A 26514-nucleotide genomic window follows, 5' to 3' on the forward strand; every position below is an offset into this window, starting at 1 on the left:
GTCTCTCTCTGTCAAATAAGTAAAATCTTTTAAAAAACATGCTTTTAATCCCTGTTCTTTAGAATATAATCTGTGCTCCCCCAAAGTTGCTTCTGTCCAACTAAAAATCAAATGACCTTTGAAAGAAGCATTTGTGGAAGCTATGGTAATACTTTGTTTTCCTAAAAAAGGAGAGTAGTCTTTGAAGCACCTGTACTTGAATGTGTACTCATAGAAAGCCTTACTAGTCCTTCTGGGAAAAAAAGTCATCATTTTTCCAGAAGTGAACTGCCTTAAATCAAGGTTGAAGGAAATGTGGTTGCAGCTATGGTGTTGCCAAAACCATGGGAGGATTTGTGAATGAGCCTGTCTGGTGTAGACCAGGAAGCTCAAAGGCATACTTTTTCTCTCTGGGACAAGTAATCGTGGTAGGGATCAGGAACAGGAATGATAGGAACGAAAACCGTGGGTGAGTTCGTGCAGCTGAATAAGGCAGATGGCACAGCCCCACCCTCAAAATCACCTTTGGTATGAGCTGGCGTGTATTTGGGGATCGAGACCTGTTTGCAGTAGATCACTATATCATACACCTGAAATTAATATAACACTGTATGTTAACTCCCCTGGAATGAAAATAAAAACCTGTTTGCAGAGGGTGAGCGTGTGACACTCACTACATGTTGTCCTAACTACCTGGGGACTTGACATGCTGCCACGACCTGACTTGGTTTTTCTTTCTGAAGCATTTTCTGTGGCAGGTCACCAGAAGACAACTCCACTAGGGTCATGGATTCCCAGTCCCCGTGGATAAGAAAACAAGTTACCATAACATGATACAGGGCTTTGGCCTCTTTATTTTCTTTTTACAGTTAATTCCACGCGTAAAAGACTTCTTAAAGCACTATGGCTCTGGCCATACCCCAAATGAGCTGCTGAGGATGGAGCCGGCTATTTTGGACAAACTGCACTGGGACCTCTATATTGCGACGCCGCTGGACTTCTTGACCATAGTAAGTACGAGGGGTTGGCAGAGTCTACCCTAGACTCATTTGTACCTTTGGAACAGCTGTTCACAACGTAGGGTGGCCAAGCACAGGCGGGCACACGCCCTTGCGCATGCACCACGGGGAGGTGACCCACAAGGCTCACGACATACGTAAGAGTGAAAATGTATCTTAAATCCAACACAGTTCCACCAGACTCCCACTTCTAAAAGACATTAAATTAACTTTATAAAGATTTTTAGACGGCACTATTGTGGTGAGTTTCTCTTTTAAATACACACTGCAAAAATATTTAGCTTTCCATTCTATGAATACTGTACATAAAAAGCTGTCTGCTTTTGCTACACTTTACACACATTCACTTAGCTGTCTTTATTCACCTACACACAATCCTTATTGAGGCTTTAGACCATATTGATCTGGCACTTAAAAAAATGTCGTATTAGTTGGTGTTTTTTTAGTTCGGGAATGATGGTCATCCTTAAGGATATGATTCTGTTAGTAAGGCAAAATTATGCAATGTGGAAATGTCATGGGGGTTTTGGTCTGTTAGGAGGCATGAAGATTAAATCACTAAGGGCTGTTTCATTATGGAAACTGGCCACTGTTGCCAAGTTGCAGTTTCTTCTCATGTCAAACAGATGCAAGTCACTTTCCTGCTACCTTAATCTTGAATAGTATGCTTCTGTTTTTCAGCATGGAAACATTGTCATCTAGGTACTTTAAGCTCATAATGGCCATGTCAGGAAGCAGATTGTCTTTTCTCTCCAAGGTTGAAGCTCAGCTTGGCCACAGAATGAGTATTAAGCCTCAAGTCCCTTAGGGGCGCCATGGATGGGAATGAAAAGGGTGGGGCAACATTTGATGTTCCCTGATGGAAATTGAAATTGTTTGCACTTTTGGTCATTTATCTATGAAAGGTGGGGGGGGGGTTGTGTTCTAACATTAAAAACCACGGTCTCTAGTTCCACGCCCTTGTGGTCGTGGGCTGGCCCCACGTGGTGGAGCTGCGGCCTCAGAGGAATCCTTCCCTCCACGTCGCGTCCCTGACCAGGCAGCTGCAGCACTGTATGGCGGGCCACCAGCTGCTGCAGTTCAAGGGCTCCACACTGGCCTTGGTCATCATCACCTTAGAGTTGGAGAGGCTCATGCCCGACTGGTGTACTCCTATATCTGATCTGCTAAAGAAAGCACAGGTAGACATCAACTTTGCCCCAGACCAGGCTCTCCACGTTGCCCCTTTAGCTGACGCACTCTGCCCCCAAAATGGTACGCATCACCCTTCTTGGCCCTTGTGGGCTCCAGAAGATGCTCTGGCCACAGTGACTCTGTGAAGAGTCTCCCCTAAGGGCTAGGCTTTGTACACCTGGCATGTCCTCTGGATGAGTATGGGATACATGTTTCCTTTACTGGACCACTTGGTGGGTGTCTCTGACAGTAAGAAGAGCTTTATCTCAGTGGCAGCCCTTGTAGTCAAGAGGATGGGGTGAGGTCAGGGGGACATGCGCAGCTCAGGAGGAGGCGACCCTGAGCTTAATATGGGAGAGGTTAAATTTCAGGCCCCTCAGGCTTTATAGGACTATTGGGTACCAAGGACTGGGGTACCATGAGGCGGGTATGGGAGGGTCGGAATCCCTGAGGATGGACAGGGTAAGATGGAATGCATAGTTAGACTAACAACAGCTTTGCTGAGGTTGGAGTTGGAAGTCCCTGAGATGGTGGGGTTAATGCTCTTAAGTCGAGCGGTTAGACCTTCCTGAAATTGCTCTATGCTAACATTTTAGCACTCAAAATTTGACTCAGGATGTAAAATGGTTCTGCTTCAAGGATGACCACTCTATTTTAATTCCAGGTCAGTACTGAGCAGTTGAGCCACTGCAAGGGACTGGTAAAGCAGCGCCTGAGAAGTTTGTAGTCGTCCTCCTGCTCAGACAACTTTCTGCCCCACCTCCCAGCCTCTGTGCCCCTACCCCTCGTATCCTTTAGAGCAGAATGGCAACCCCTTCTTGCTGGGACTCCTCTGAATTCTAGGCTTTATTGATCCTGTAACAAGGACGGGGAAAAGGCACTGGAAAGCAACCGAGAAAAAGTTCCTGGGTCTTTAGAAGGCCATACAGAGGGAAAAAAGGCAGGTCAGGGTCACTGGTGGGAAGGATAGTCTGAAAAATCAAGACCCTGCTTTCCTCTCTCCCATGGGTCTGAGACCAGGGTGAAGGAATGAATAGTCATACTGTAGCTTGGTTTTCCTTCTGCAGCAAGGGCTGGTATGGGTCGCTCAGGGAGGTAGAGTCAAAACAGTGGTGGGCCTTGCTCGGGTCCGAAGGGCCGGGCTGGTTCTGACCGACCAGTTCTCGCTGCTCCACTGGCCAGAGCTGGCCAGGTTCTTCCAACTTCCCAGGCTTACACCAAGCACAAACCTAGCACTTCAAGTCCCAGTGACCCTGCCCATCGTTGCAAAAATGGGACCATCTCTCCGGGTGCATTTCCCCTGACTTGGTCCTGACTTAGGTCTTCTCTTACAAAAACTGGATCAGAAAGTATGCTTTGTCAAATGTACAGCAAGTTGATCAAGCTTAAAACATGTTTTTTTCCTTTGTTACTCTTAATCAAAGTAGTCTGTTGGCTTAATTAGAGGAATTTTGTGCTAAAGAATGATCTTAGCAGCCGACACCCAGTGGGGGAAACACAGCTCTGAGAGCTTTGGGTTGAAATGAGCAGGTTCTGAGGCTGAGCCTGCTCCAGCCACGGTGCTGCTAGAAGGTGCTTACCAGCATGGCTGTGAGGGAGAAGCCAGCTCTCTGACACTGTGACACCACAGAGCCATCCCCTGGGCAGCCATGTCCGCCAGTTGGAGCTGTGTCAGTTGTGCTGTGGATAGGAATGACCGAAGCACTATTTACCAGTGCTTGGTGAAGTCTTCCCGCCATGAGCAGTTTTTTGCAAGTGTGCTAAGCCTCAGGGACGGCTAGGAGGTGCAGAGGGGTCAGAGACCAGATAAACTATACTAATGTCTGTACAGATCTCTGCCTCTTCTCCACACAGATTTGCTTGTTGGAGCTTTTGTAAAAATAAACTTGAATTCCTTGCCCCCTTGTCAGAATCTTATTTTCACTGTATCAACTACCATGGATGTAGACTTGATAGTCCAGTATGCTTGGAATATCCTCTCCTGGGCCTCAGCAACAACTGTCTCCCGTCCAGCACAGATGGAGAGGCTGAGGGGCAGCATGCTGCTCAGGGCAACTCCCACTGGGGGCCACGGCTGCCTTCTGCCTCCTTCCTTGCACTTGGAGTGGGCACCACAGTGGGTGAAATATGGGCTCACAGTGAGGGCCCACCCGGCGCAGGCTGTCTCTGACTTTGGAGAACTGCAAAGTCTCTTACTCGGGTAGCTCTGGGGTGTAAGCTGGGTCCTCAGAGCTAATCTCTCAGTCAGAGCAAATGAGTAAAAGGGGAAGGCAGACCCGTGAGCCCCGTACTGGGAGAAGGTACAGCCAGCCCTGTTGTTCCACCTTGCAGTAAACCATGTGCCTCTCCTTCGGGAAAGCAAACTTGTGCATTGCCAAAGTACCACTTGTGAGTTTAAGAAAAGTCGTTACGCTGTTCAAGCGTGCCTTGGGATTCCAGGTCCCATCCAACTCTCCTGCTTTTTTCTTCAGGAACCCCCTTCCCACCTCAGATCAGAGACTGGGGATCACTGTGGTGGGAGAAATATGGACACAACCTGTCTTGCTCTTGTCCCCATCTCCAGAAGGGCAGGGGCTGGTGAAGGACCGTGGCTGCAGAAAATGGAGATGTTCGGAGACTCGGGCAGATGGGCTGAGAGCAGGATAGGTGAGCAGCATGGGTCTTTTTACCTCTTATCCAAATACTACTTCCCCCAAGCGGGTGAGCTGAGTTGTACAGTGCTGCTCCCCCCACCAATGAGACCCTTCTCTCCCCTGGCTTCCTGGAGAGTCTCTGTCCTTCAGAGCTCGGTGAAGACTTTGCTTCCCTGCTACCTGCCTCCCTGCAGGCAGAGCTGAGCGGTACTTTCATGAGAGATGTCTGCAGCACAAGTCTCCCTGCTGGGCTGTCAGCTCCCTGATCTTGGACTCCCTCTCCTCATTTCGGTCTTCCCAGAGGTTAATCTAGTGCCCAACAGAGAAAGCGCCTCAACAAGTGGATCCACGAGCTTGTCATCGCTTCCCTCAACCACCAGTCTGCCCTTCTTCAACCAAATATTCACCCAACAGGGCATCCCACCTCTACCAAACCATCTCAGGTCCACCAACCCACACTGTCAAACTGCACACTTGAATTTGGGCTACATTTTCACTGTCCTTCTGTGATCCCACTGGGTTGCCACAGAGGAGCTATAGCTCAGGAGTGAAGGACACAGACTACCAACATTCAAATCCCCATCCCCCTAGATACTAGCTATGTGACCTTGGGCAGTGACTTTACCTCTCTGTGCCTTACCTATGAAATGGGGAAAAGAGTACCTAATCATAGGATTATTATGAGGATGAGAGGAATTAATGCACGTAATGCAACTTAGAGCAATGGCTGATATACCACAAGAACTCAGGTATTAGACGTCCCGTGTCAAGCCTACTCCACAAGGACGTAGACGAAAGGCAGTGTTTGCCCTCTCCTGGTCCCGCACGCAGTCCCCCACTGAAGATGCGTGGGCCATAGGCTGTCACTTCTCTTCCCTAACTTTTTCCTCCACCCCACACCCCTTCCAGAGCCTTTCACAGATGCCCAGAGCAGGAGTCGCTGTTAAAACATAACTCCTACAGAAGCCGGTCAACCCCACAAAGTTCACAGAAAAGACAAGCTGTATTTTACCAGAGTTGTAGCAGATTAATAGGCTAGGAATCGGGTTAAATCAGAAAAGCTATTGCCAAAAAAAGACACCACAAAAACTCAAAATAAATGCAAAATTTAATGGGAAAAAAAAAAGAGTACAAAGTGAATGGAAAAGAACAAAAACAGTCAATGTATGAAGGAATAAATGAATTCACAAGTGAAGCAGTTTTAGAAAAGCTTGTTAACATAACAGAGGAGCAAGCCACACTTCCCTCGGGCCTCTTATCCAGTAATACGAGCCCCACTTGACAAGCACCCACACAGAGACACACAGAAACATATATTCAGTCAGTCTGCACAGTTCCAAACCACCTAGACTCGGGTTACCCATCACCAGGGTGACCGTACGTCCCGGTCTGCCTGAGATCATTCCAGCTTACACCTGTTGATCTGGCATAATTACTAACAGGGCCTCCTTTTACTCTGAAGAGTCTCAGTTTGGACAATAAATTACATGATTCTACCCAAAATCAACTTGGCTTATGAAAGACATGATAGAAATGCCAGCGTAACCCCACTGACAGCCCTGATAGTGCCCAAAGATGATTCTGCAAAGGAGTGGCACATCAGATACCGCAGATAGGGCTCAGGTCCCGGGCGCGGGAGCTTGTTAAATAATGGCCCGGTTTAAGCTCTCCTCGTGCACCCAGGACTAGTTTGGTCTCAGCTAAAGATGATAAACTTCCAAATACAAGCAGCACAGACAGAGAAGTGCAGTGAGGCTCACTAAAGCCAACGGGGCCTGTGGAAGCAGCTCAGACCCCAGAAAATTTAACAGCGACGGCTCTCCCCAGAGATGCTGGGAAGCCTTGCACCCACAGGCAGGTAACCAGCCACAATTCTGGTGTTCCAGGATGCCTGGGGTGCAGCCCACAGGCTGTGGTGGATGGGTGGCAGAATATATCCACGGCAGCGTCCCCAGATTGGCCCATGAACCAGGAGTCTCCATTTCTTAAATAACCAGTGAATCTGCGGGGTCGCTGTGCCTCATCTTCAGAAATATGTTAGCTCACGGAGGCTATCTTAAAGGTCACACTTCAGCACAACTGAAGACACTCTCAGACATATAATCCCCCTAAAGCCAAGTCACTTGAGGCCCACGTGGGCCTTAGGTATATGCCCATTTGCCTTTTGAATGCCCACACCGAAGCCCCTCACAATCTGGGTCCACCCCTGGTCACGGCAGGACACTTGGCAGAGTTCCACTCTGGGCATCCTCCCCACTCTGAATGGAGCCCCATCTTGGAAGCACAGCATGAAGCCAGGACTTGGTCCTGAAAATCAGCAAAGCCAAGGGGCCAAGGCAGAAAGGGGGAAACAGTGATGGGAAGGAGGTTGGAGGACAAGGAAAAACAAACGACCAATGCAACAATAAATTAGTGCAGCTTCCCAAGGCTTCTGATGAGGGAGTGCTCTAGACCGTGAGCTCCTTGGGGGTAGGGCTGCGTGTTATTCCGGGGAGGCTGTGCCCAGCACAGTGCCCCATCAACATTAAATGAGCTCCTTCCTTTGAGCTACTCATTTTTCATATCCTATTTTATCACGCCATATCCCCTGCCCTGACACTCCCACTGGCTCGCAAACCCACAGGAATGGAGAAGAATCAATGCCGCTAGTACTTTCTTAAAATGATCCCCTGAAGAACGCAGTGGAGAGGGGAAGGCTCCCTCGCTGGTAGCGTTTTCTGAAATTGTCCACACGCATCAGACACCTTCATCTCTTTTCCTCGTGACTCAGCCAGGAAAACAGAAAACAGTGACCTTGAGATAAAAAAAAAAAAAAACCTTTTCCCGGCTGAGTCCTCTGGATTGGGAATATGCCAGGCTTGGTTTGGGGGTCTTAGTTGGAGTCAGACGCTTAACACACACATGGAGTTGGTCCCTGTTTGTAGGCAGCACCTCTGGAGCCCACAGACAACGGCTTTGGGCTACTTTCCATTTACATTTGCATTAAAAACACTGGACGTGGTCCTTGTTCATGACCCACTTTCATCCGTAAAGAAATTCCGAACACTGTCCTCACAGGATGTTTATTGCCCACCTCTCCCTAATTATTATAGGGATGCTTGATACATAAGAAAGGTTTAGAGATATTTTTAGTTCTTAAAAATCAGGGAACCTGGGTTACTTATGAAAATAACGGGAGAGGGTATTATCTGTCTTCACACTTGTGCCAAAATAAAAATTTAGGAGTCTCCTAAAAGTTATTATTGGAATTAAGCTCTAGGTTAGAAAAATTAAAATGAAAGGGAATCGGGTGAATTTTGCAGCATGTATACCAGACCACGCGGCCGCACCTAGGGCACCGCATGAGTTGCCATCTTGACGCTGAACAATTAGGCCAAGCATCGCCGGCTGGGGCCTTCGCGAGAGTGGCACATAACTGCTCCGTCAAGGAATAGTGACACTGTAAATGGAAGACCAGCCACTGGCTCTGAAAAAAATAAACCTTGTCAGTTTTGGATTCCAGCATTCATGGCTTTGACGTGTTTGCATAGAGGGGGGTGGCCCGCCAGGCCCAGGGCAGCCTGGGGGTGGGGGCAGGGGACAAAGCAAGGCTGTAAACACTGGAGTCTGTACCGGCTCCCAGTCCGTCCTCACACCATGTTATGGGAGAAGAAGGGTCACAAGGTGTAACTCAAGCAACTTAACACATGAAAGTCTAAAGTCCGCTCTTGACATGTAAGTCTGTGCGTGCGTTAACTGAAAAATAAAAATAAAACAAACAAAACAAAAACAGACACATTAAAAGATACGCAGACGACCAAATCAAACAGAAACAAAAGACAGCAAGTTGGACGCTGGGAAAGGGCAGTCAGTTTGGCATTTGTGACGAGCAAAGCAGAGAATTCGCTTCAGTTTGTGGCATCCCAGGCTGAGGGTCAAGATCTGATTGGGAAGTAATTTTGCAAAAATGGATTAAAATTTGAAGACCAAGTATAACCCATCAAAGCAATTCAACTAAATGGTCATGAAAAACAACCCCCCCCCCCGCCACCACCACCTGGAATGCACTCCGCACTGACCCCCTTCCCAGGGCAGGAGGAAGGAGCGCTCCTAGCCACCTTACCTAGCCCGCTCCTGGCCCCCCACAAGGCCAGCACGGGAGCATAGGGTCTCTCCCGGTGGCCAAACTGACTGAAGCTTTCTGGCATGTCCAGCAAGCAGAGAACACCTGTCTCCCAGACCCAGGCCACATGGGAAAAGCAGGGAGACCTGACACCGGGATGGACTCCCACCCTGAGGGCTGTGCCAGTGCCCGTGGAGCCAGCCTGCTCTCCACCCCCTGGCCCTGACCTGGCCACAGGTCCTTGTCTTCCGTTCCTGAGGGGTTTTTCCATAACTTATTTCCTAGCGGACTCTCCTTTTCTGAAACCAGATGGCCTGGGCCCCATAGGCAGGGAGCAGGGCAAAGTCTTGTTAGGTGCCAACACCTGGGACACAGACCCACACACCCCTTTCCAGGAGAAACCAGATTTCTGAGCCACTCCCTTAAAACCCACATGGATTCCAATTCACAGAGTCCCCAGGCTCACCAAGCTAAGAGCTGGACATGGGGCCGGGGCTGGAAACAAATGCAAAGCAGAGAGCAAATTCACATGGTGGAGGGTGGATTTGGGGCTAGCGTCCTCCCTGGGGACAGGCAGGGGATCATCTCTGCCAGCAGTGCCGGCAGATGGGGGGGTCACCAGTGAGCAGGATGAGGGAGACTATAGAAAGGAGAAGGGTCTGTCCCAAAGCAGAGGACAGGCCTTAGGCATAAGAACAAGCATTCAATTCCTAAATGCCTGGCTTTGTCCCCCCGGCCTCCCCCAGGGGGCAGCTCATGAAGTCTCTTTTCCTTAGATGTGTCTACGCCTCTGTGCCTACGCGTCTTGGGGGCTGTGTGTGTTGGCAGATACGTGGCTGAGTCTCTGCATGTGACGCGGCTGGAGTGACAGTAAGACAGACCGTGTCTGTGTAGGTGCGTGGGTGGGCGCGTGTCGGGGAACGCAGTGTTGCAGGTGGAGAGGGTGCTAACGCACGAGCAGCGTCGCAGAGCCGACAGCTTCCTAGGCCCCGAATGGCCTTAACCACAGGGCAAGGAAAGGAGGGCCTGGATCCACACACTCCCCAAACGTTCTGAGAAGAGACGGGAGCCCAAGGAGCCCAAGAATGAGGGCAAAAATGGAATCACCCGCTCAGTCCTCGGCGGACAAGAGAAGGAGGGTAGCTGACACAGGCCAGGGGCAGGGGAAGCCGGGATGGACGAGATCGCACAGTGTGATGTGGTATGGGACACTGAATGCAGTGAGGTGGAGGAGGGAGATCCCCAGGAGCCAGGGCATCTGCACTCCAGCCGAGAGTGCGGAAAGAGCCTCTGAGAAAAGCCAAGGAGCAATGACTCAGAGTTGCCCCCAGCTGGCCAAGAAGGTGACTGCACGCCTGGAGGCTGGGAAAAGCCTCCTCGCCCTCCCGTCCTCTCTCCTCCAACTCTAACGTGAAGGGCAGCCGCCGGATGGCACAGGACCCCCAGAGCCCCCTACGGGGAGCTGCTGTCCTTCCTTCCACCAGGCAGTGAGCCTACTACCCAAGGGGTCAGTGCTGCCTGGGCTCAAGTGCCTGCTGCCCTCCATCACCAGCTGCCAGCCGATGTGGGTCACCCATCCGCTGTCTCAGACACTGAGGGGCATGCACCACAGCGGCCCAAGCAGAAACCACGGGAGCTTTTGGAATCTGGAAATGCTCACATTCCCAGGCCCTGCTCCTCTCTGGGCCTGAAAGGCCTTCCCTGAGACCTCTACACCCTCTCAGGGGCCACACCCTGCCTATATATATGGCCCAGTCTTCACCACCCCAGCTCTGAAGGGACTGTAGAAGGAGGGGGGAGAGAGGAGAGAGAGAGGGAGAGAGAGGGAAGAGGGAAGCATGGGGGGGGAGCAAGGGGTCACTTGTGTAAGACAGAGAGTGCACAAATACCTGGTATCCTGAGATATCAGGGTCCCCAGTGAGAGGGAAAGAAAGGTGGGCAAGAGCGGGGTGGGAACGAGAGCAAAACGGTCAACAGGCGCACAGGGGCGAGAACCAAAGTAAGCCGAGTGGCGCCCAGAGGGAAAAAGAACCCGTGCGGACAGGGGCCCCACCACCTACTTCTTCTTGTCCTTGTCCTTCCTCAGAGGCTGCTGGGAGGTGGCATGCAAGGCCTGGGACTGCAGGGCCTCCACCGCGGCCTTCCTGCGGCTGAAGGCGTTGGCCTCCTCCTCCAGCTCCTGGCGCTTCTCCTCCACCTTGCGCTTCTCCTCCTGGTGGACCCGCTTGAGGTGCTCAAACTTCTCGTGGAGCTGGGAGCAGAAGCGGGGGAGCTCTGGCCTCGTGGGGATCCCGCCAGGCCCCGGCCTCCCTCGCCCGGCCTCACCACACACCCGAGCCCGCACACACCTCCCTCTCCTTCTCCTTCAGCTCCAGCTCTGTCTCTTTCACTTTGTTGACAAACATCTGCCTCATCTCTTCCTCCTTCCTCTGCAGCTCGCTCAGGAACTCCTTGCGCTTGGCCTCGTAGGTCTCCTGCAAGCTGTGGAGGCCGAGAGAGAAGAGGCCGAGAGTAGGATGGCGGCGGGCTGGGGTGGGGCGGAGCCAGACAAGGGGGACGGCGATGCTGGGGTCCCCGCAGCCTCTCTCCCCGGCTCACGGGACCCCAGGCACAGACGCCAGGGTGGCTGTGGAGACAGGCGGTCACCTGAAGGGCTGGCTGTCGCCGTCGCTGTCCTGGAAGCCCATCTCCTCCAGCTTGCAGCGCCGGTAGAGCTCGTAGTGCCGGCTGTGGGTCTGCTCTCGGAGGTCCTCCATGTTCACCCGGATCAGCATCTCCCGCAGCTTCACGAAGTCGCAGTGGTTCTCGTTCTCCACTGAAAGCACAGGGCACGCGGGCCATCAGGCAGGCACGCAAACGGGCACGGGGAGGAAAGGACACAGGACAGCGGTCCAGGTGTTACGGGCAGACTCCGGAGGTGGGACAGGCAAGGGGTGGCCCCAGGGAGGACGCGGGACAGAGGCTGCGGGCAGCCAGGAAGGACAGGGTGCTCCATCCCGGCCCCCGACTGCGGACACGCTCTCCCCACCACACTTACCCTGCACCACGCCCCAAGGGTACTGCCGTGCCCGGACCAGCTTGTTCCCCACCTTCACCTCCTCAGTGCTGCCCACCACAGCGAAGGGCAAATGTGCCTAGAAAGGAGCCCAAGGATGGCTGAGCACAGGGCTGACAGACCAGTGGAGAGACCCTGTCCTGGGCCCCAGGGAGAGGTGGCCAGACCTGAACAAGGCCTGGCCAGGGCTCACTTCCTGGCTCTCTTTTGGAGGAGTATCCTAGAGCCTCCAAACAGGGGAGCAGGCTGAACCTGCACCCCGTCTTCCTCATGTTCGAGGGGTCCTTTCAGCCCTTGGGCTCCCCAGAGGCCAGCAGAGGCTCCCTCACAGGACCTGCAAGCCTGGCTTTCTTCCAAGTTCCCAAGCCCTGGCATCTGGCCTGCTTACTCCTCCAGGTTTCAGTTCCTGCCCAGAATCCTTATCTTGTGAAACTTAAACTCAGGGAAGGCCCAGCACCAGCCCAATACCCGATTCCTCCCAGCTCCTGGCTGTAGGACATAGGGCCGTCTGGCTCCCAGATGCCCACCCGTCTTTCCTGAAGAAGCTAAGGCCGGGATGCTGGGAAACCAGAGTCTCTGGAGCTATGTGTCATAGATCTGTGCTGGCTCCAAGCCCTCTGGCCCCGAGGCCAGTGCCCCATGCTCACATTCATGACTGCGTTAATCTCGGCAACAGCCTCGTCATCAGTGGGAAACTGGTAGATCTGAACCCCATTGCTGACCAGCTCCCCCATGATCTTGATCTTGAACTTGTGGAGCTCGCTCTTGGAGATGGTGTCAGCCTTGGCAATGATGGGAATGATGTTCACCTGCCAGGATCAGGGGAAGAGGGGCAGCAGGTTAGTTCTCTCTGACTGTGGACAGCTCTGCCCAGGCCACATCCCTGCGCAGACAGGCAGGAGGCCACAGAGATGGAGCTGCTCCCATGGGCAGGCCCGGCTTGAACCCAGCCACTGGGGCCTTTCTAATGGCTGGTGCTTCTTATAGCCCTGGTTCCCCCAAACCACCATTCAGCCCCAAAATTAGTCCTCTGGGCAGACCCAGCTTTGACCTGAGAATAAGAATCGATTCCGCTAAAAGGAAGGGGCTCAGGACCAGACCCATGAGACAGAGCTCTAGAGAAAGAGCCCAGAGTGAGGGGAGCCCACTGGAGGAGGGAGGACAAATGCAAGAGAAGACAGAGAGAGGGCCAACCCCCGGGCCTATCTGCGGGGCCCACAGCGGCAGAGCCCCTGACAGGGACCACGGCGGGCGGCCACACCGCAGCCCCCAACTCAGGGGAGGGCCAGGAAGCCCAGGGAACAAGTCTGGGGGTGCTTACCTTGCTGTCTAGCTTCTTCATGGTCACCAGATCCAGGGACTTGAGGGAGTGCCCCGTGGGTGTGATAAAGTAGAGGCAAACGTGGATCCTCGTGTCGTGGTAGTCAAAGAGGGAGCGGCGGATCTTCAGTTCCTCCTGCAGGTAGTTTTCAAACTGCGCATCGATGTAGTCGACTATGGGCCTGTAACTACAGACAGCTCCGTCACCCAGGAGGCAGGCACTGAGCTGCAGGGCGTGGGGCTGCCCACCAGATTCCCCTCTGTGGGGACAAGCGGCTTCTGCCTGGGGGTCCCTGTCTGGGGACAGGTGGCCGACCCTGTCTCCTAACCTCCAAAGAAGTCCTCAGGACCTCAGGTATTCGCCGAGAGGCCTTCCTCTGGCCCCTGTGAGGTATGAGGCTGGCTAATTCGTATGCGGGCAGCTTGGAATGATGAGTGCCAGGGCAGGGTGAACCAAGGCCGCCACGGGGGGAGGGAGGGACGGGGGTGGGATGAGACCAGGCGGGCCACCCTTCCCGCCTCTTGCCTCTCGTCCTTATTGATCTGATCCCCGAAGCCCACAGCATCCACAATGGTCAGCTTGAGGTGCACATTGCTCTCTTGGAGGTCATAGGTCTGAGGCCGCAGGCGCACACACTCCTCATGGTGACTGGCTTCCTCGGTCTCGAAGGTCGTGTTGAAGAGCGTGTTCATCAGTGTGGACTTGCCAATGCCAGTCTCCCCTGGGAGCAAGGAGTGGAGGAGAGAGGAGTCAAAGCTGCTGACTAGGATGGGTGGGGCTCAGGCACCCTCAGCCTCCACACAAGAGAGACGGGCAGGCCGCTAACTCCATCCCTCACGGTTCCCCTCCCCAGAAACCATCCTTCTTGGTGGCCTCAAAAATAATGTGTGGAAGCAAGGGCCAGAAGGCTGACTTAGACATAAGCCATGGCTATGTGGGCAGCTGTGAGAGCCACTGGACAGTAGTCTCTGCTGGCCTCAGCGGGACCCAGTCACCTGCTCTGCACACCATCCTTCCTGGGCCTGGGCTGGTCGTGGGCCCAGCAGGGCCAGGGTGCCAAGCCACCAGTGGCCTCTTGATCCATCTAGCTTTATCCGGCTCAGGATAGGCTTTCCCTGAGGCGCACCCACAGCCCAGTAGATGCCAGGGTGCAGACACCTGGGGAGGGTCTGACAGAGCTCTTTGTGCCCTCTGGGAGCCTTGAGGCACATGGAACCTCCTAGAGTCTGCCTGTTTGGGGCTCTATTTGTTCAGATGTGTGCTGGAGCTCTTACTGCATGATACTATAATAGACGGGGAGTCTTGTTTACCATAGTGTCCTTGACACACAGTAGGAACGACAGTAAATGTTCTTAACACAAACACACAAATCTAAAAAACTCTGTGATAAACACTCTCAGTTTACAGAGCATGTTCACAGGTCTAATTTTGTTCACTCTTCAAGGCCCCTGGAGTCAGGCCCCCCACCTCCGTTCTTGACCCTGGCAAAGACACCAGTCAAAACGGCACCCCCCCCCCCCCCCCCCCCACAAAGAGTCTCTCTGCCTGGGAGGTCCCTGGTAGCTCAACAGGTGGACAGGGCAGCAGCGCCCCATCTCCTGGGTGGCTCCTGTTCCCTGCCCCCCGCCCCGGTCTGAGACCACCCCAGCCAGACCATGACACATACCCACACAGAGGATGTTAAAGCTGAAGCCCTGCGTGACCGACTTGCTGACCAGCTGGTCCGGGAGGCTGTCGAAGCCCACATGGCCCCCAAGGGACAGGGTCCGAGGCTCTGGCTCTGCATTCTGCCAAGAGAGAAACGGAGCAAGGCAATGAGCCCACTGGGGAAGGGGGGCCACGTGGGGGAGAGGCCAAACCCCAATGTCCCGTCCCCCCTCCGACCCTTGTCTGAATTCTCAGCAAATCTCAGGACACAGTGTGAGTGCACCAGAGCACAAACTCCAGGAGGAGCTTCTAGAGGGGAAGCCCGGTGCACCTCAGGGCGCCTGATTCCATCCCAGAAAAGGGCTTTCACCCATGCCTCTTCTCTACTGGGGTGTCTCCTGGCACGGATGGCCCAGGGAACCATCTATCCTAGTTGCTCTCCCTGAGGGCTCACCTGTCCTCCTGCCCAAGAGGGGGCCCCAGACAGTCCCCAGATCTTAAATAAAGATTTCAAGAGGCCAAGATTGGATAGCATGTATGTTCCAGCAGCTCCCTCCCAGACCTCACAGACACTCCTACTGAAGCAGGACTCAAGCAGAGACAGGTCTGGCCTGACCCCTTCACACCAGTTCTCCATCAAAGGGCCTCCCCGCCACCAATGGGCCGGGCTCACGGTTCTCCACGCGCACCCCTTGCTCCGCACGCACCCAAGCATGGAGTGCACAAATGGGCCCTGCTCACGGGGCCGGTGCTCCCTCACGCCCGCCACGGGGTCTCAGGGCTAGTCTCTGAGGCACTGTGACTGAGGCCTCATCCCTCCTGCCTCCGTGCTGCCCTCTAGGGACTCCCAGGCTCTGGCTCATGCCATCCTCCCACACCCACTCCAGCCCTGGTTGTTTAGACAGAGGATTCTGGATGAGAACGTGGAGGCCTGGCCTCAGGAGAAAGGCAGGCAGCAGGTCCCGAGTGAGCTGGGGCCACTGGAGCTGGTCCACAGCACTATAAAAAGAAACCACCAGGACCCGAAGCAGAGGGTCAAAGTCAGACTCCAATTTGTGCAGATGATTTCTCCGCTTCTCTGGGAATGGAGATAAAATGCTGTCCTCCCAAGGGAAGGTTCCCAGGCTCAGCCTTTCCAGCTTCGGCCCTTGTGAGGGCAGGCCTCCGACAGCTTCATGTTGGGCAGAAACGCTTCTGCTCTATTCTTGAGCCCCTCAGCCCTGGCCGCCCACTAGAAAGAGCAAGGCCAGGGAAGGGCAAAGGTGTGAGTCCCATCCTGCCATCCTGTCCACAGCTCCAGAGGGGAGGAAACAGGCCCAAATGAAGGCAGCCCTGGGAGCGACCAATCAGTAGGACGGTGGCAGTTCTCACGCCAGTGGGGATACCAGTGGGCCCGGCCCTGGCTGCCCGCCCTCCTGCAGAGGGATCCGCTCAGCACCTCAGCCCTCCCTGACTCCTTAGTAGCCACAGCCTGTTGCCTCAGCCTGAACCCCTCTAACCATTTTCTCCTCCCAACCACAGCCCCCTGGCACATACACTCAACCTTCCCTCTTTGACCAATGATGCCCATCCCTCTCCCCGCCCCCACCCCACCCCTGGTTCAGTCACTGCAGCCTTCAACTGATGATGGCCAGGTGGGTGTGTTGGCAGCCTAGACTCCACGTGGACCCTCTGGGCACTTGTACCATCTCTTCGAACAAGTCAGGCTTAGCCCTACACCTGCTCTCTGATAACCCTCTCACCACAGAGCCTCTGTTCTTACAGCTGACCCTTTCTCCATCTCCTCTACCCCCAGGGGATCACGTTACAACCTCCCCACTCAAGCCCAGGCTCCCCCCAGGACTGCAAACACGACCCAACAGAGAGGCCCCAAAGGCAGCTTCCTCTCACTGGTGCCCACGTTGGAAACAGTAAAGAGAGCATAGGATATCCTGGGTCAGGTCCAAAGTCCCCAGCATGGCATTCTGGGCCCTTGATGGTCTGAGGCCTTCCTCGAAGACTCAGCCAGTTTAACTCTGGATTCATTCTTCCAACCGGTCCCTATCTCCGGGCTCCACAGCTCACTCGCCCTCTTCCCGGGCACCTGCTCCGACCTGGCCCTATACACTTCCATTCCACACCCCTCCCTTGGCTGTGACCCCATTTCTTTGCACTGTGTGTTGTCCTTTTTTTATGCCTCCGGGTTTTCCAACTCTTCCGTAAGTTCCTCGAGGCTGCTGCAGGCTGGGGGAGGTCGGGCTTTCTGCTCTTCCCACCCTCCCACCAGTATGCCCAACAAGCCACACAACGCCGCCATTTATAAGCCACTGAACACTGCCTTCAACCGCTACGGCATCGGGGGCATCTGCCCACCTCACACAGAGCTGCATTATGTAGTCTCGGTTCCACCTGCTCATCGCAGCCTAAGGATCAAATGGAGGACAGAACGGTTAGTCTAGAGCGCTTTTTTTTTTCCAGGCGAAACTGAAAATCTCCAAAATTTAAGGCGTGCTGTGCTTGCAGAGCAGGCTCTGTGTTTATTCATCCTCTTCTTCCAAGGGTGACACAATCAGGATGCAATCCAACATCCTGTAGCCTGCCGCCAAAACCCACCCAGTCAACTGCGTCTGGAAACCACGCGCGCGCACTCGGCTGCAGAGTCCTTGCCCAGGAACAGAGACCATCCCATTTCTGAGTTTCCCACTCTCTCACAGTTCCAGGTTCCTAAGGCTGAGAGCAGCCCTAGGGTCGGGGGCGGGGGTGGGTCCTCACGTAAGTCCACCTATCTTCCCTCGCTCAGCTAGCCCTGGCTGCCTTCACCCACACAACTCCCAGGCTCTCTCTGGAGAAGTGTGTGGAGTCCAGGGAGGTGTTTATCTCCAGACTGTGGCCCAGGCTGCACTCTGTCACCCCAGGGACCACAGACCTGGGGCAGTCGACGCCTGCTCAGGAGCTTCGGGGCCCATGGGAGTGTCAATCTCCAGGGCATGCGTGCACACACACATATGCACACACACACAGAAGAATGGCCACTGGCCCTGAGGAGGACAGACTGGTCCTCCTTCCCTGGTCTGGGGAGACTGATCTGACTTCCTGGCTCTACTGCGGTGTGACTCTCACTAACGCCAACCTCTCTGATCCTATATTTGGCATCAACAACATATGATCCAAGGTGCGCTGCTCACTCCAAGGTGCCTGAACCAGGTGTCTCTGCTGACCCAGGCTTGGAGGAGCCAGCAGCCCCCGAAGCATCACCGGCATGTCTCAGCTAACACAACTCAGGAAGAAACTTCAGATCTCCCAATGGCTACCTGGTGATGCTGCAAAATGCCCTGCAATTTGCAGGTAAGACTTCAGCTCCCACTCTAAGGGTAGGTCCTAATAGCCCTGACCCCATCAGCATGATCCCATGGCTGGCTCAGGGACAGGCAGGTGACCCAGGCTAAACCTGGATGACCATCTCGTAACCATGGGGGAGCTAGCATCAGGCTGCAGCCCATTCAGAGGACGGCAGTGCCAAGAAAACCACGGAAGAGAGAGAGCCAGTTTCTGCTCTACCTCCGGGCTTTTCCCTTTACCCCTGGCCACACCTCCCCTTTACTGCCTCAGCTAGTTGAGTGGGCCTATCCAGCACTCACAGCTGAGAACATCCTGACTGCTAGGGTTTCCAAAGTGACACTCTGAATGCAGAGGAACAGAGAGAAAGCGAGGAAAGTAAGCACAGGGAAGGAAAGAGTGCACAAAGTAAAACGTCTCCGCGTTTGCAACCAAAGAAAGGAACAGAGGTCAAATGAATGACCCAACACCTCACTGAGGACCGCTCTGTGTAAACTAAGCTAAGTGGCTTACAGGCTCCTACACAGTCCCTCCCCACCCTGTGTGGCAGACACCATTATAATCCCCATTTTATAGGTAAGGAAACTGAGGAGTACGGACACTTTGAGAACAAACTGGGGCAGAGCTAGGATTTGAGAGTAGCCAAGCCCTGGCCCCAAACCACCAGGCCATACTTCCTCCCCTGTTCTTACAAGGCTCCTGACCCCTTCATTGAGTCACTTGGCACACATGCATGGGACCCATCCGCTGCATGTGCCAGGCCCTGGGATGGCTGCCAAGGAAAAAATGAGGACACTGGATGCTAGACCTCGGGGGCTCAGTCAAACAGTTTAAATTCAAAGGCCTAGAGAGGCCAGGCGGGTAATGTCAATGGGTGAAGAGGAAAAAGTAGAGTCGTAACAAGGACAACAATACCTAACAGCTATGGAGTGCTTACCACATATGGCTCTAACTGAGAGTCATTTTGTCCCCGCACCAGCCCTGTGAGCTAGGCCGTCATATCACCTCCATCAAACAGATGAGATAACCGAGGCTCCGAGAGATTAAGTAATTTGCACCGCTCAGGCGAGTGAAGCCAGGATCTGAATGGAGACAGGATGACTGCAAAGCCCACGCTTCCAGCCACATCACTGCACGGCTTGCTGGCTGTGAGACCTGCTGACTTGGCTGAGTGTGGGGTCCCCCAGGGAGAGGTGGGAACGCCGGGGAATTGCAGAGCCTGTGCTCGGGCCACAACCACCGTGGTGCGGCAACTCCAGCCAACCATGGGAACGTAGGCCCGGTGCTGCCAGATCCAGCAATGTTTCAAGAGAATCCACAATCTAGATCATCACATGCAATCCCCTAATTTTTAAAGGTTGGCACCCAATACAAATTGGGAATGCCATGGGGCCCAACACAACCTGTCTGGGGCTTGTACCTGGTCTGTGGCCTGACAATCCACAACACGGCGTCTAGTAGGACAATGAGCCAGAAGGACAACCCACCCGGTGTCTCCACTCTTGGGGTGCGGAGGCCAGCAGGAGAGCGCTCTGCAGGAGGAGTCTTCAGTGAGACAACTCAGCTCAGCCCCTGGTGAGGAGCGGGCCCAGCTTCTGGCCCTGTGCACACCTCCAGGTCCCTGAGGTGCTGGCTCAGGGGCTCCAACTGTCCTCAGAGCTCCAGACCAGAGAGTCAGCAGCTCTGAGCCCTACACACACAGGGCCATTATCCCCTCTCTCATTCCTAACAAGCTTTTCGCTCCTGAGCCAGGCCCCGGGCTTCCGTGACATCATTTCTTAGGCACATCAAAGTCAACAACCCAAATAACCACTCAGGCCAGCCATGTTCCTCCGTGTTCCTCTGTGCCCGGCCGTGCAGAACAAAGTAGAGAATGGCATTCTCTTATGCAGCCCGGTGGATTACGAGGATGTCGCTTTCCTGACCAGGAAACGCTCTGTCTGAGCTTTCAGGAGCATCCCTAATTGCCAGCCCAGAAGAGCTACTCCTCTCACCAAGAAGAGAGGTGGGCTTTGGAGAGAAACCATGTCTGAAAGCTCGCCCACACAAAAACATGATTTTATCCTGAAGAAATTAGAAATCTGCTGAATGTCTGAACCAACAGAGCCAAAGAAGGTGTGGATGAATAGAGAACTCTGAAGTCAAACCTCCCAAACTCGGCTGGTCATTGGGATGGAAGCAGAAACGGTACCCCACTGTACGGGTATGTGGCTCCTGAATCCTGGACAAAGAGCAACTCCCCACCCGAGGCCTTCCAAAGAGTTCTCCAGGGCCTTGGTCTTCAGACAACTCTTTTCCCCCAGGCTCCCAGGCCTAGAACCCATTGGCCTGAGCACCTGCCAGGCAAACAGGAAGCCCACTCCCCAGGAGAGCCCCCGCCCTAGGGAAGCCCTATGAATGTTGAGCAACGGACCCAGGAGTCATTGCCCGACTGGGAGCCTTCTCCACCCATGTTCCTGGCACAAACCACACTACCCCCGGCTCTAGCTACTCCAAGCAGCCTGGGCCTTAAATAGCCAGAGCAGAGGCCACTGGCCAGAACCCATGGTCATAGCACAACTGTCCTTGAGTCTGAGAGGAATCCTAGGAATTTTCCCAGGAAAGGCTTAGGCTCATATCCCAGGATTCCACAGCAAGCCTCTAAGCCCAGGTCAAAGGTTACGGGAAATAACCAAAGAGATGTGTGCGGGAGGGAGCAGGGGAGAATGTTGCTCCCCTGGGCCAGGAGGGAAGGACAGAGGCAGGATTCACCTATCCGTAATCAAGGAGACACCTGTGAACAAAAGTGTCTCTCTCCTAATGCAGCATCAAAAAAACCAAAAACCTGGCGGGAAGACACGAGCCGGGATTAACCTGCACGGTCCTAGCGTGCAGGGTGGACATAATGACAGACACCAGCTAGGCCCCAGGAGGAGGCCACCATCATTCTCAAAAGGCTAGTCATCTCTTCCTCCCTCCTGGGAAGTGAAGGGGCTTTAGGAGCAAAACTACCCCCCAGGAGCCTAAGGCCACCCCACGCCCTGACCCCTATACTCCATTCTCTCTGCTTCCCTGTCTCACTAGCAGGCACTTTCCTCCCTTTTCGTGCACACAGAAAACCAGGACTGCCGTTTGGCAATATAGGATAGTTTGTTTCACACTTCTCATGTCAAAATAAGGTTTCTAAGAAGCCAAGCGCAGTTACTGGTCTCTAGGTCCAACCAGCTTGCCCCAAGCCTAGGACGCAACAACTTCTTGGGCTTTATGGTGCTGTCCGAGAAGGAGTGGTCCTTTCCACCATGGAGCAGAAGAGAAAGACGCTCTGGGCCTCAGAAGGTACTGGAAACCCATGTGTTCATACCTTCCCACTTGGCTCGGGGACTCCGGCAACAGCCCCCACTGCTTTGCAGCAGGGAAAGCCATAAGTGGTCTAGACACCATTGGAAGGAAACAGACTGTGTTCCACAGTGAATGAGATCCCACCCTTGGAAGAGGGGATGTGGACATCGAAGGTGACCCTCTCCCTCTCCAATCCCAGGATGGATGCCGGCACTGGGAAGGGGTGGAGAAATGCAAGGGCACCAACATGGGCCAGTAGAGGCTCAGGGCTGCAGTACTAGAATTCTGCTGCTTGGCCCATTCATCCCAGCCCCAGGCAAAGTATCAGATTCGCACCCTGGCCCCACAACCAGGTCCGGAAAGTGGACTTGGGTTCATGTCCAAAGCCTCTCCGGAACCCTGGGCCCCAGGTGGCCCAAGCCCCAGAGGCCCCCCAAAGAGTAGCTGGCACCTGCAATCTGAAATAGGTCCTTAATTCCCTCCTCCCCTGACTCTATCCCTCTAACATGGCTTCCAGGATAGGGACCAAGAACTGCCTAGAAGCCATGTGTTCTGAGGAGGAGAATATCTAATTTGCGCCAACACCACTCAAGGCAATTCAAGTAAAGATACACCCGAGATGCCCCTTGCCCTGTCTTCCACCACCTCTTCCCAGCCATGGTCCCTCATACAAGTCCTGAGGATACAGATGTCTCCAGCAAAGAACACTCCGACTCTAGCATGAAGGCATGCTGCCCTTGGAAAATATCCCTTCCCCGGTCAGACGGGTCTCCCTCCTGCCTGCACAGCTCCAGGTCTGGCTGTCTGGGAAAGCTTGGGCCTTGGGGGCCACGCCTGGGGATCCCAAAACCCATGCCGGCAGCACAGGGGCAGAACGGTTGGAGAGGCTGCAGGGGACACACAGAGGCCAGCCAGCCCTCAGGCCCTTTGCTCCGTCATCCTGCACCTGCTTTCTTCTGGTAGCTGGACCCAAGCCACAGAGACGTTCACGGTAGTTAATGCCCCAAATACGTACCTCCACCTCGCCCATCTTAGAGCCCAAAACTCAGAGGGCTTCACCCTCTTTGTCATCACAAGGGTTACTTGGGTGCTGGGGTTGCGTCTCAGGCCTAAACTTACCAATGACCAGCGTCGGCAGCTTCACCCAACTGTAGGCTGCCGGCATCAACAACCAGATGGGCACAAAACATCCAGAGCCCTCCCTGACATCCAAAGCTTTCGACAGAAGTCAGGCCTGGGGTCCCAGCCTCCATCCATTCTCCCATCTTGCTGGCACTGTAATTAGGCTCCTTCTTGCCACCTTCTCTCTTTCTACCCTGGTAAGTCCCTTATCATGTGTTCCCTTGGATCACCAGTGCCTTCCCACCAGCCTCCCTGCTCTGACCCGTTCCAAGCAAGATCCCAGGCAGACCTTCCCAAAGTTGGCACCCATAGCAAGGCACGATGCCCATGAGGGAGGTGGGGCAGAGCTGCAGCCTTGCAGGTGGTGCTCACTTAGGAACTCTCAACCCCACCAGGCACGGAGAGCTTCACAGATGTCCCTTGCTGAGAGAGAGCTCTCGTCTCTCTCTCAGAACGGCTCAGCAGGAGATGCCTGGCCATTTTTACAGAACAGGGAGATACCACTCCATGACAGAGCCCTGTTGCACGAGAGAGTTGCCTCCCACACACCCCTTCCCACCAGTTTTTGCTTCAGGGAGGGAATTGGCACTCCCCGGATGGCCTGTTTCTTGGGGAAGTGTCAAGATTACAGGGGTGACAACGGAAGTGACAGATGGTGCCGGGGATAAAGCGGAGATGGCGGGAGGGGGGGAGGAGGTGACTGGCTGGGAGGAATGCCAGGCGTGAGGCTGCCATGCTGCACGCTGCTTCCCTCTCCCCCCCCCCCCACCAGCCGCACTTTCTCCTGGCTCTAAAGCCTCCCTCACCTTGGAGGGAGATTCTGACAGAAGAAACACAGGAGATGGCCCTGGAGGCAGGAAACTCCGGGACCCAGTAAGGGGGGGAGGGGATCCTAGTAAGGAGGAGGAGCACAGCAAGAGTGCACAGGAGTCTGGCTGCTCAAGGAAGACAAGAGGCACCAGAAGGCTGTCCGAGACACGCCCATCCAGGAGACGTCAACCCTAACCTAACCCCCCAGCTGACCTAGGGTTGAGCAGAGGCTAGCCCGGATGTAAAGGCTACCAAGACTACTTATATCATGCTATGTGGGGAAGAGGAACCCAGCACTGACCTCGAGGTACAACTCTGTATGCTCACCTAAGCTCCAGGATGAGACGGTTTCCAGGCCAGCCAGGGCTGAGCTGACCACCAAGCCCGCCTGGGGGGTGGTGGGGGGTGCAGGGAGTGTACACCTACCAAAGCTCCATCAAATCATAGCCTCGTGGCCAATGCTTAACACCAAAGTCAACCCTGAGGCTGGAGAGACACCTAACCATATCTCTAAACATGCCATAGACTGCAATTAACCTTCCACAAACTCTTTGAAGAGTATTAGTACGGTTGGGCCCATTTTACAGCAAGATAGAAAAAGAAATGATTTTCCCAGGATGACAAGCCAGGAGAAGAGAACGGAGTCCAGACTCCGAAATTCAGGCCAAACCCCACCCAAGGTCTCCACCCAAATTCAACCCTATGCAAGTCCTCCCAGGAGGCTGACGGCTCAGAGCGTGGAGGGTGTGGAAGGCGTCCATCCAGCCAGCTTAACCCGGCACAGTAACCAAGGCCCCTGAGCTCAGGCCGTACAACCATACCTGAGTCAGTCCCGTCTGTGCCTTGACCCAGCAAGGAGATAATACCCGAAATCCTCACAGAAATGCCAACCCGGGAATCTAAGGGGGAAGGGCCTTGCCACCCCACCTCCCGGCAGTGTTATCAGGCCTCTCAGCTCAGGGTCTGAGGACCATCTCTGGGCGTGCAGTGACAGGAGCCCCAGGGAGGGCACCGAGTAACCGAGCAAACTCCTTTTCTGCTGCCTTCTTACACAGAGGGCCAGTGTCCACATCCACCCGGACACTAGGTATCACGTGTCATTTGCTGAATCCTTACCACGTGCCAGACACTGCTGTAAGTACCTCACCTGGATTTTCCTACTGAACCCACCCAATAACCTTAGGAGGAAGGTAATATTTTTATCCGAATACACACAGAAGAACACTGAGGGGTTAACTAACGTGCTCAATGAGGTCACATGGCCAATAAGTAGGAGTCTAGGATTCATATCGGGCAGTCTGATTCTGGTTACTCTACATACCGTTCCCACCAGCAAGACCAACTGTTAGAGCAACCTCTGGCCACAGACAAGACTCAGACATAACTTTCTGGTCAGCTGGGCACAGAAAATGTACACAGACACGCATGCACAGATGCACAAACACTCCCAGATCTCTTGGCCTCCAGCTAATCAGCAGGTCTCTTAGGATTCAGGGACTGCCCTCCTTGGGTACATAAATTCCAATTTACAGTGCAGGGGTGAGGTAAATCTCTAATTCACCCAACCTCTGAGTTGGCTCCTCCTGTAGTTAAACTTACTTGACTGACACAGAGCCCCCTCCTCAGTGGGAATAAAACACCTCAGAAATTATGAAACCAAAAGCTCCTGCTTCAGTTATGCATATTTCCAAAGTAGACCAACAAATGTATTTTCAGATTAAAGGGTAAATTTACATACATAAATTCAGATGACAGTATTTATAGCATTAATTACATAAGTCCTAGCTCCTTAATTTAGCCCCAGAACCAATTCCTTATCAGTCACACATTCAACATTTTCCCCCTCCCCCCCTACAGCCCCAGGCCCTCCCTCCCCCTTCCCGCCCGACCGGGGCCTCACTTGCTGGCAAGAGGACACAGCTCCCTTCACTGTCACAGCCCAGCCTCCCAGACACACCCAGATCCAGCCTTAGACACCAGGGGACAAGCAGACACAATCCCCGAAAGGCTCCCCTCCCCCAGGTGAATGATAAACATCTTCAGGAAGTTGGCTATTGGTGGGCTCAGCCCCACAGACACCCCCGCAGGGACCACCGGAGCCGGTAGCCCCGCCGAATGGGGCCCAAACAAACATCCACTTGGCTGAATCTAGAATCGCTCGTTCCCGGGGCAATGGCTGCCTCGGACCGGAGCACTGAGGCGGGACCTGCCTGGCTGGAATCGCCCCCAGGATCTGGGCGCTTAGGTGGAGAGTGGGCTTGGGAGACGAGTGCAGAGGGTAAGGCAAAGCAGGCCCAAGGTCTTCAGGATCCAAGTCTGCAACTACCCCGAGCTCATCTGAAGGGCTCCTTCGGATCCTTCTGGGCTTCATTCTCACAGGCTGTGCCCATTCAACAGCACCTGCGCGGCTAGGAATCTCCCCAGCGAGATGTGGGGGTCGGGAGGATCCTGGATTCCCCACCCCCACCCCCACCTCGCGCCTTCCTCCGGCTCCTGGCGCCCCAGTCTGTCCTCGCACCTGGCCCGAACCAGGCAGGTTATTTATTTGCTCCTTCCCGCGAAAGGGGTCTGCCCTCTCGTGGGCCCAAGGGGGGCGCCCCCGCCCGACGCCCCGGGACCCCAAGCTAGCGCTGCGAAGAGCCCGCTTGGGTGTCCCCAAGCCGGCCCCGCGTCGAGGCCCGGCCGCGCGGAGCTGACAGCCCGCCGGGCGCCCCCGGCCAGCTGCAGGGCGGCCCCCTCCCCGCGCCCCGCGCCTCCCGCGCGCGCCGCGGCCCCGCAGGGCCCTCACCGAGAAGCGTTCCAGGTCAGTGGCCGCCATGGCGAGCTCGCACCGCGCGGGCGGGCCGGGGCGAGCACCCGGGCCGCGACGGGGACCAGCCGGCTGCGGGACGCGCTCCGCCCGGGCGGCTGCGGCTGAATGGATCCAATATGGCCACTTCCTGGAAACTCCCCTTGGCGGCTGCGGCGGGAGAAGTCGCGGAGCCGCCCCCGCCCCCGCCCGCGGGACCGGCCTCCCCGCC

At 54.6% G+C, this 26514-nt stretch overlaps 1 protein-coding gene across 8 annotated transcripts; it reads right to left on the reverse strand.

The window, feature by feature from the left end:
- Window positions 1-813: 813 nt before the first annotated feature.
- SEPTIN8 (septin 8) lies at window positions 814-26461 on the reverse strand. 8 transcript variants are annotated; one of them, XM_073878656.1, is made up of 10 exons: window positions 26283-26457; window positions 14949-15069; window positions 13808-14003; window positions 13283-13469; window positions 12609-12770; window positions 11944-12040; window positions 11553-11721; window positions 11255-11387; window positions 10967-11157; window positions 814-2161 (listed from the first exon to the last, which is right to left on the reverse strand). In XM_073878656.1, exons 1-10 carry the CDS (start codon window positions 26310-26312, stop codon window positions 1999-2001), a joined length of 1449 nt encoding a protein of 482 aa, XP_073734757.1. In that variant the 5' UTR covers window positions 26313-26457; the 3' UTR covers window positions 814-1998. The 8 variants fall into 8 exon arrangements, with proteins under 8 accessions (XP_073734757.1, XP_025716732.1, XP_073734758.1 ...); XM_025860947.2 differs by having other exon boundaries at window positions 814-2164; window positions 26283-26456; XM_073878657.1 differs by lacking the exon at window positions 814-2161 and adding an exon at window positions 7851-8270 and having other exon boundaries at window positions 13283-13463.
- Between the last annotated feature and the right edge of the window lie 53 nt (window positions 26462-26514).

Source organism: Callorhinus ursinus, unplaced genomic scaffold (genome assembly GCF_003265705.2).
Source record: "Callorhinus ursinus isolate GAN/ISIS: 27379988/994484 unplaced genomic scaffold, GSC_fseal_2.0 scaffold30, whole genome shotgun sequence".
Lineage (NCBI taxonomy): Eukaryota > Metazoa > Chordata > Mammalia > Carnivora > Otariidae > Callorhinus > Callorhinus ursinus.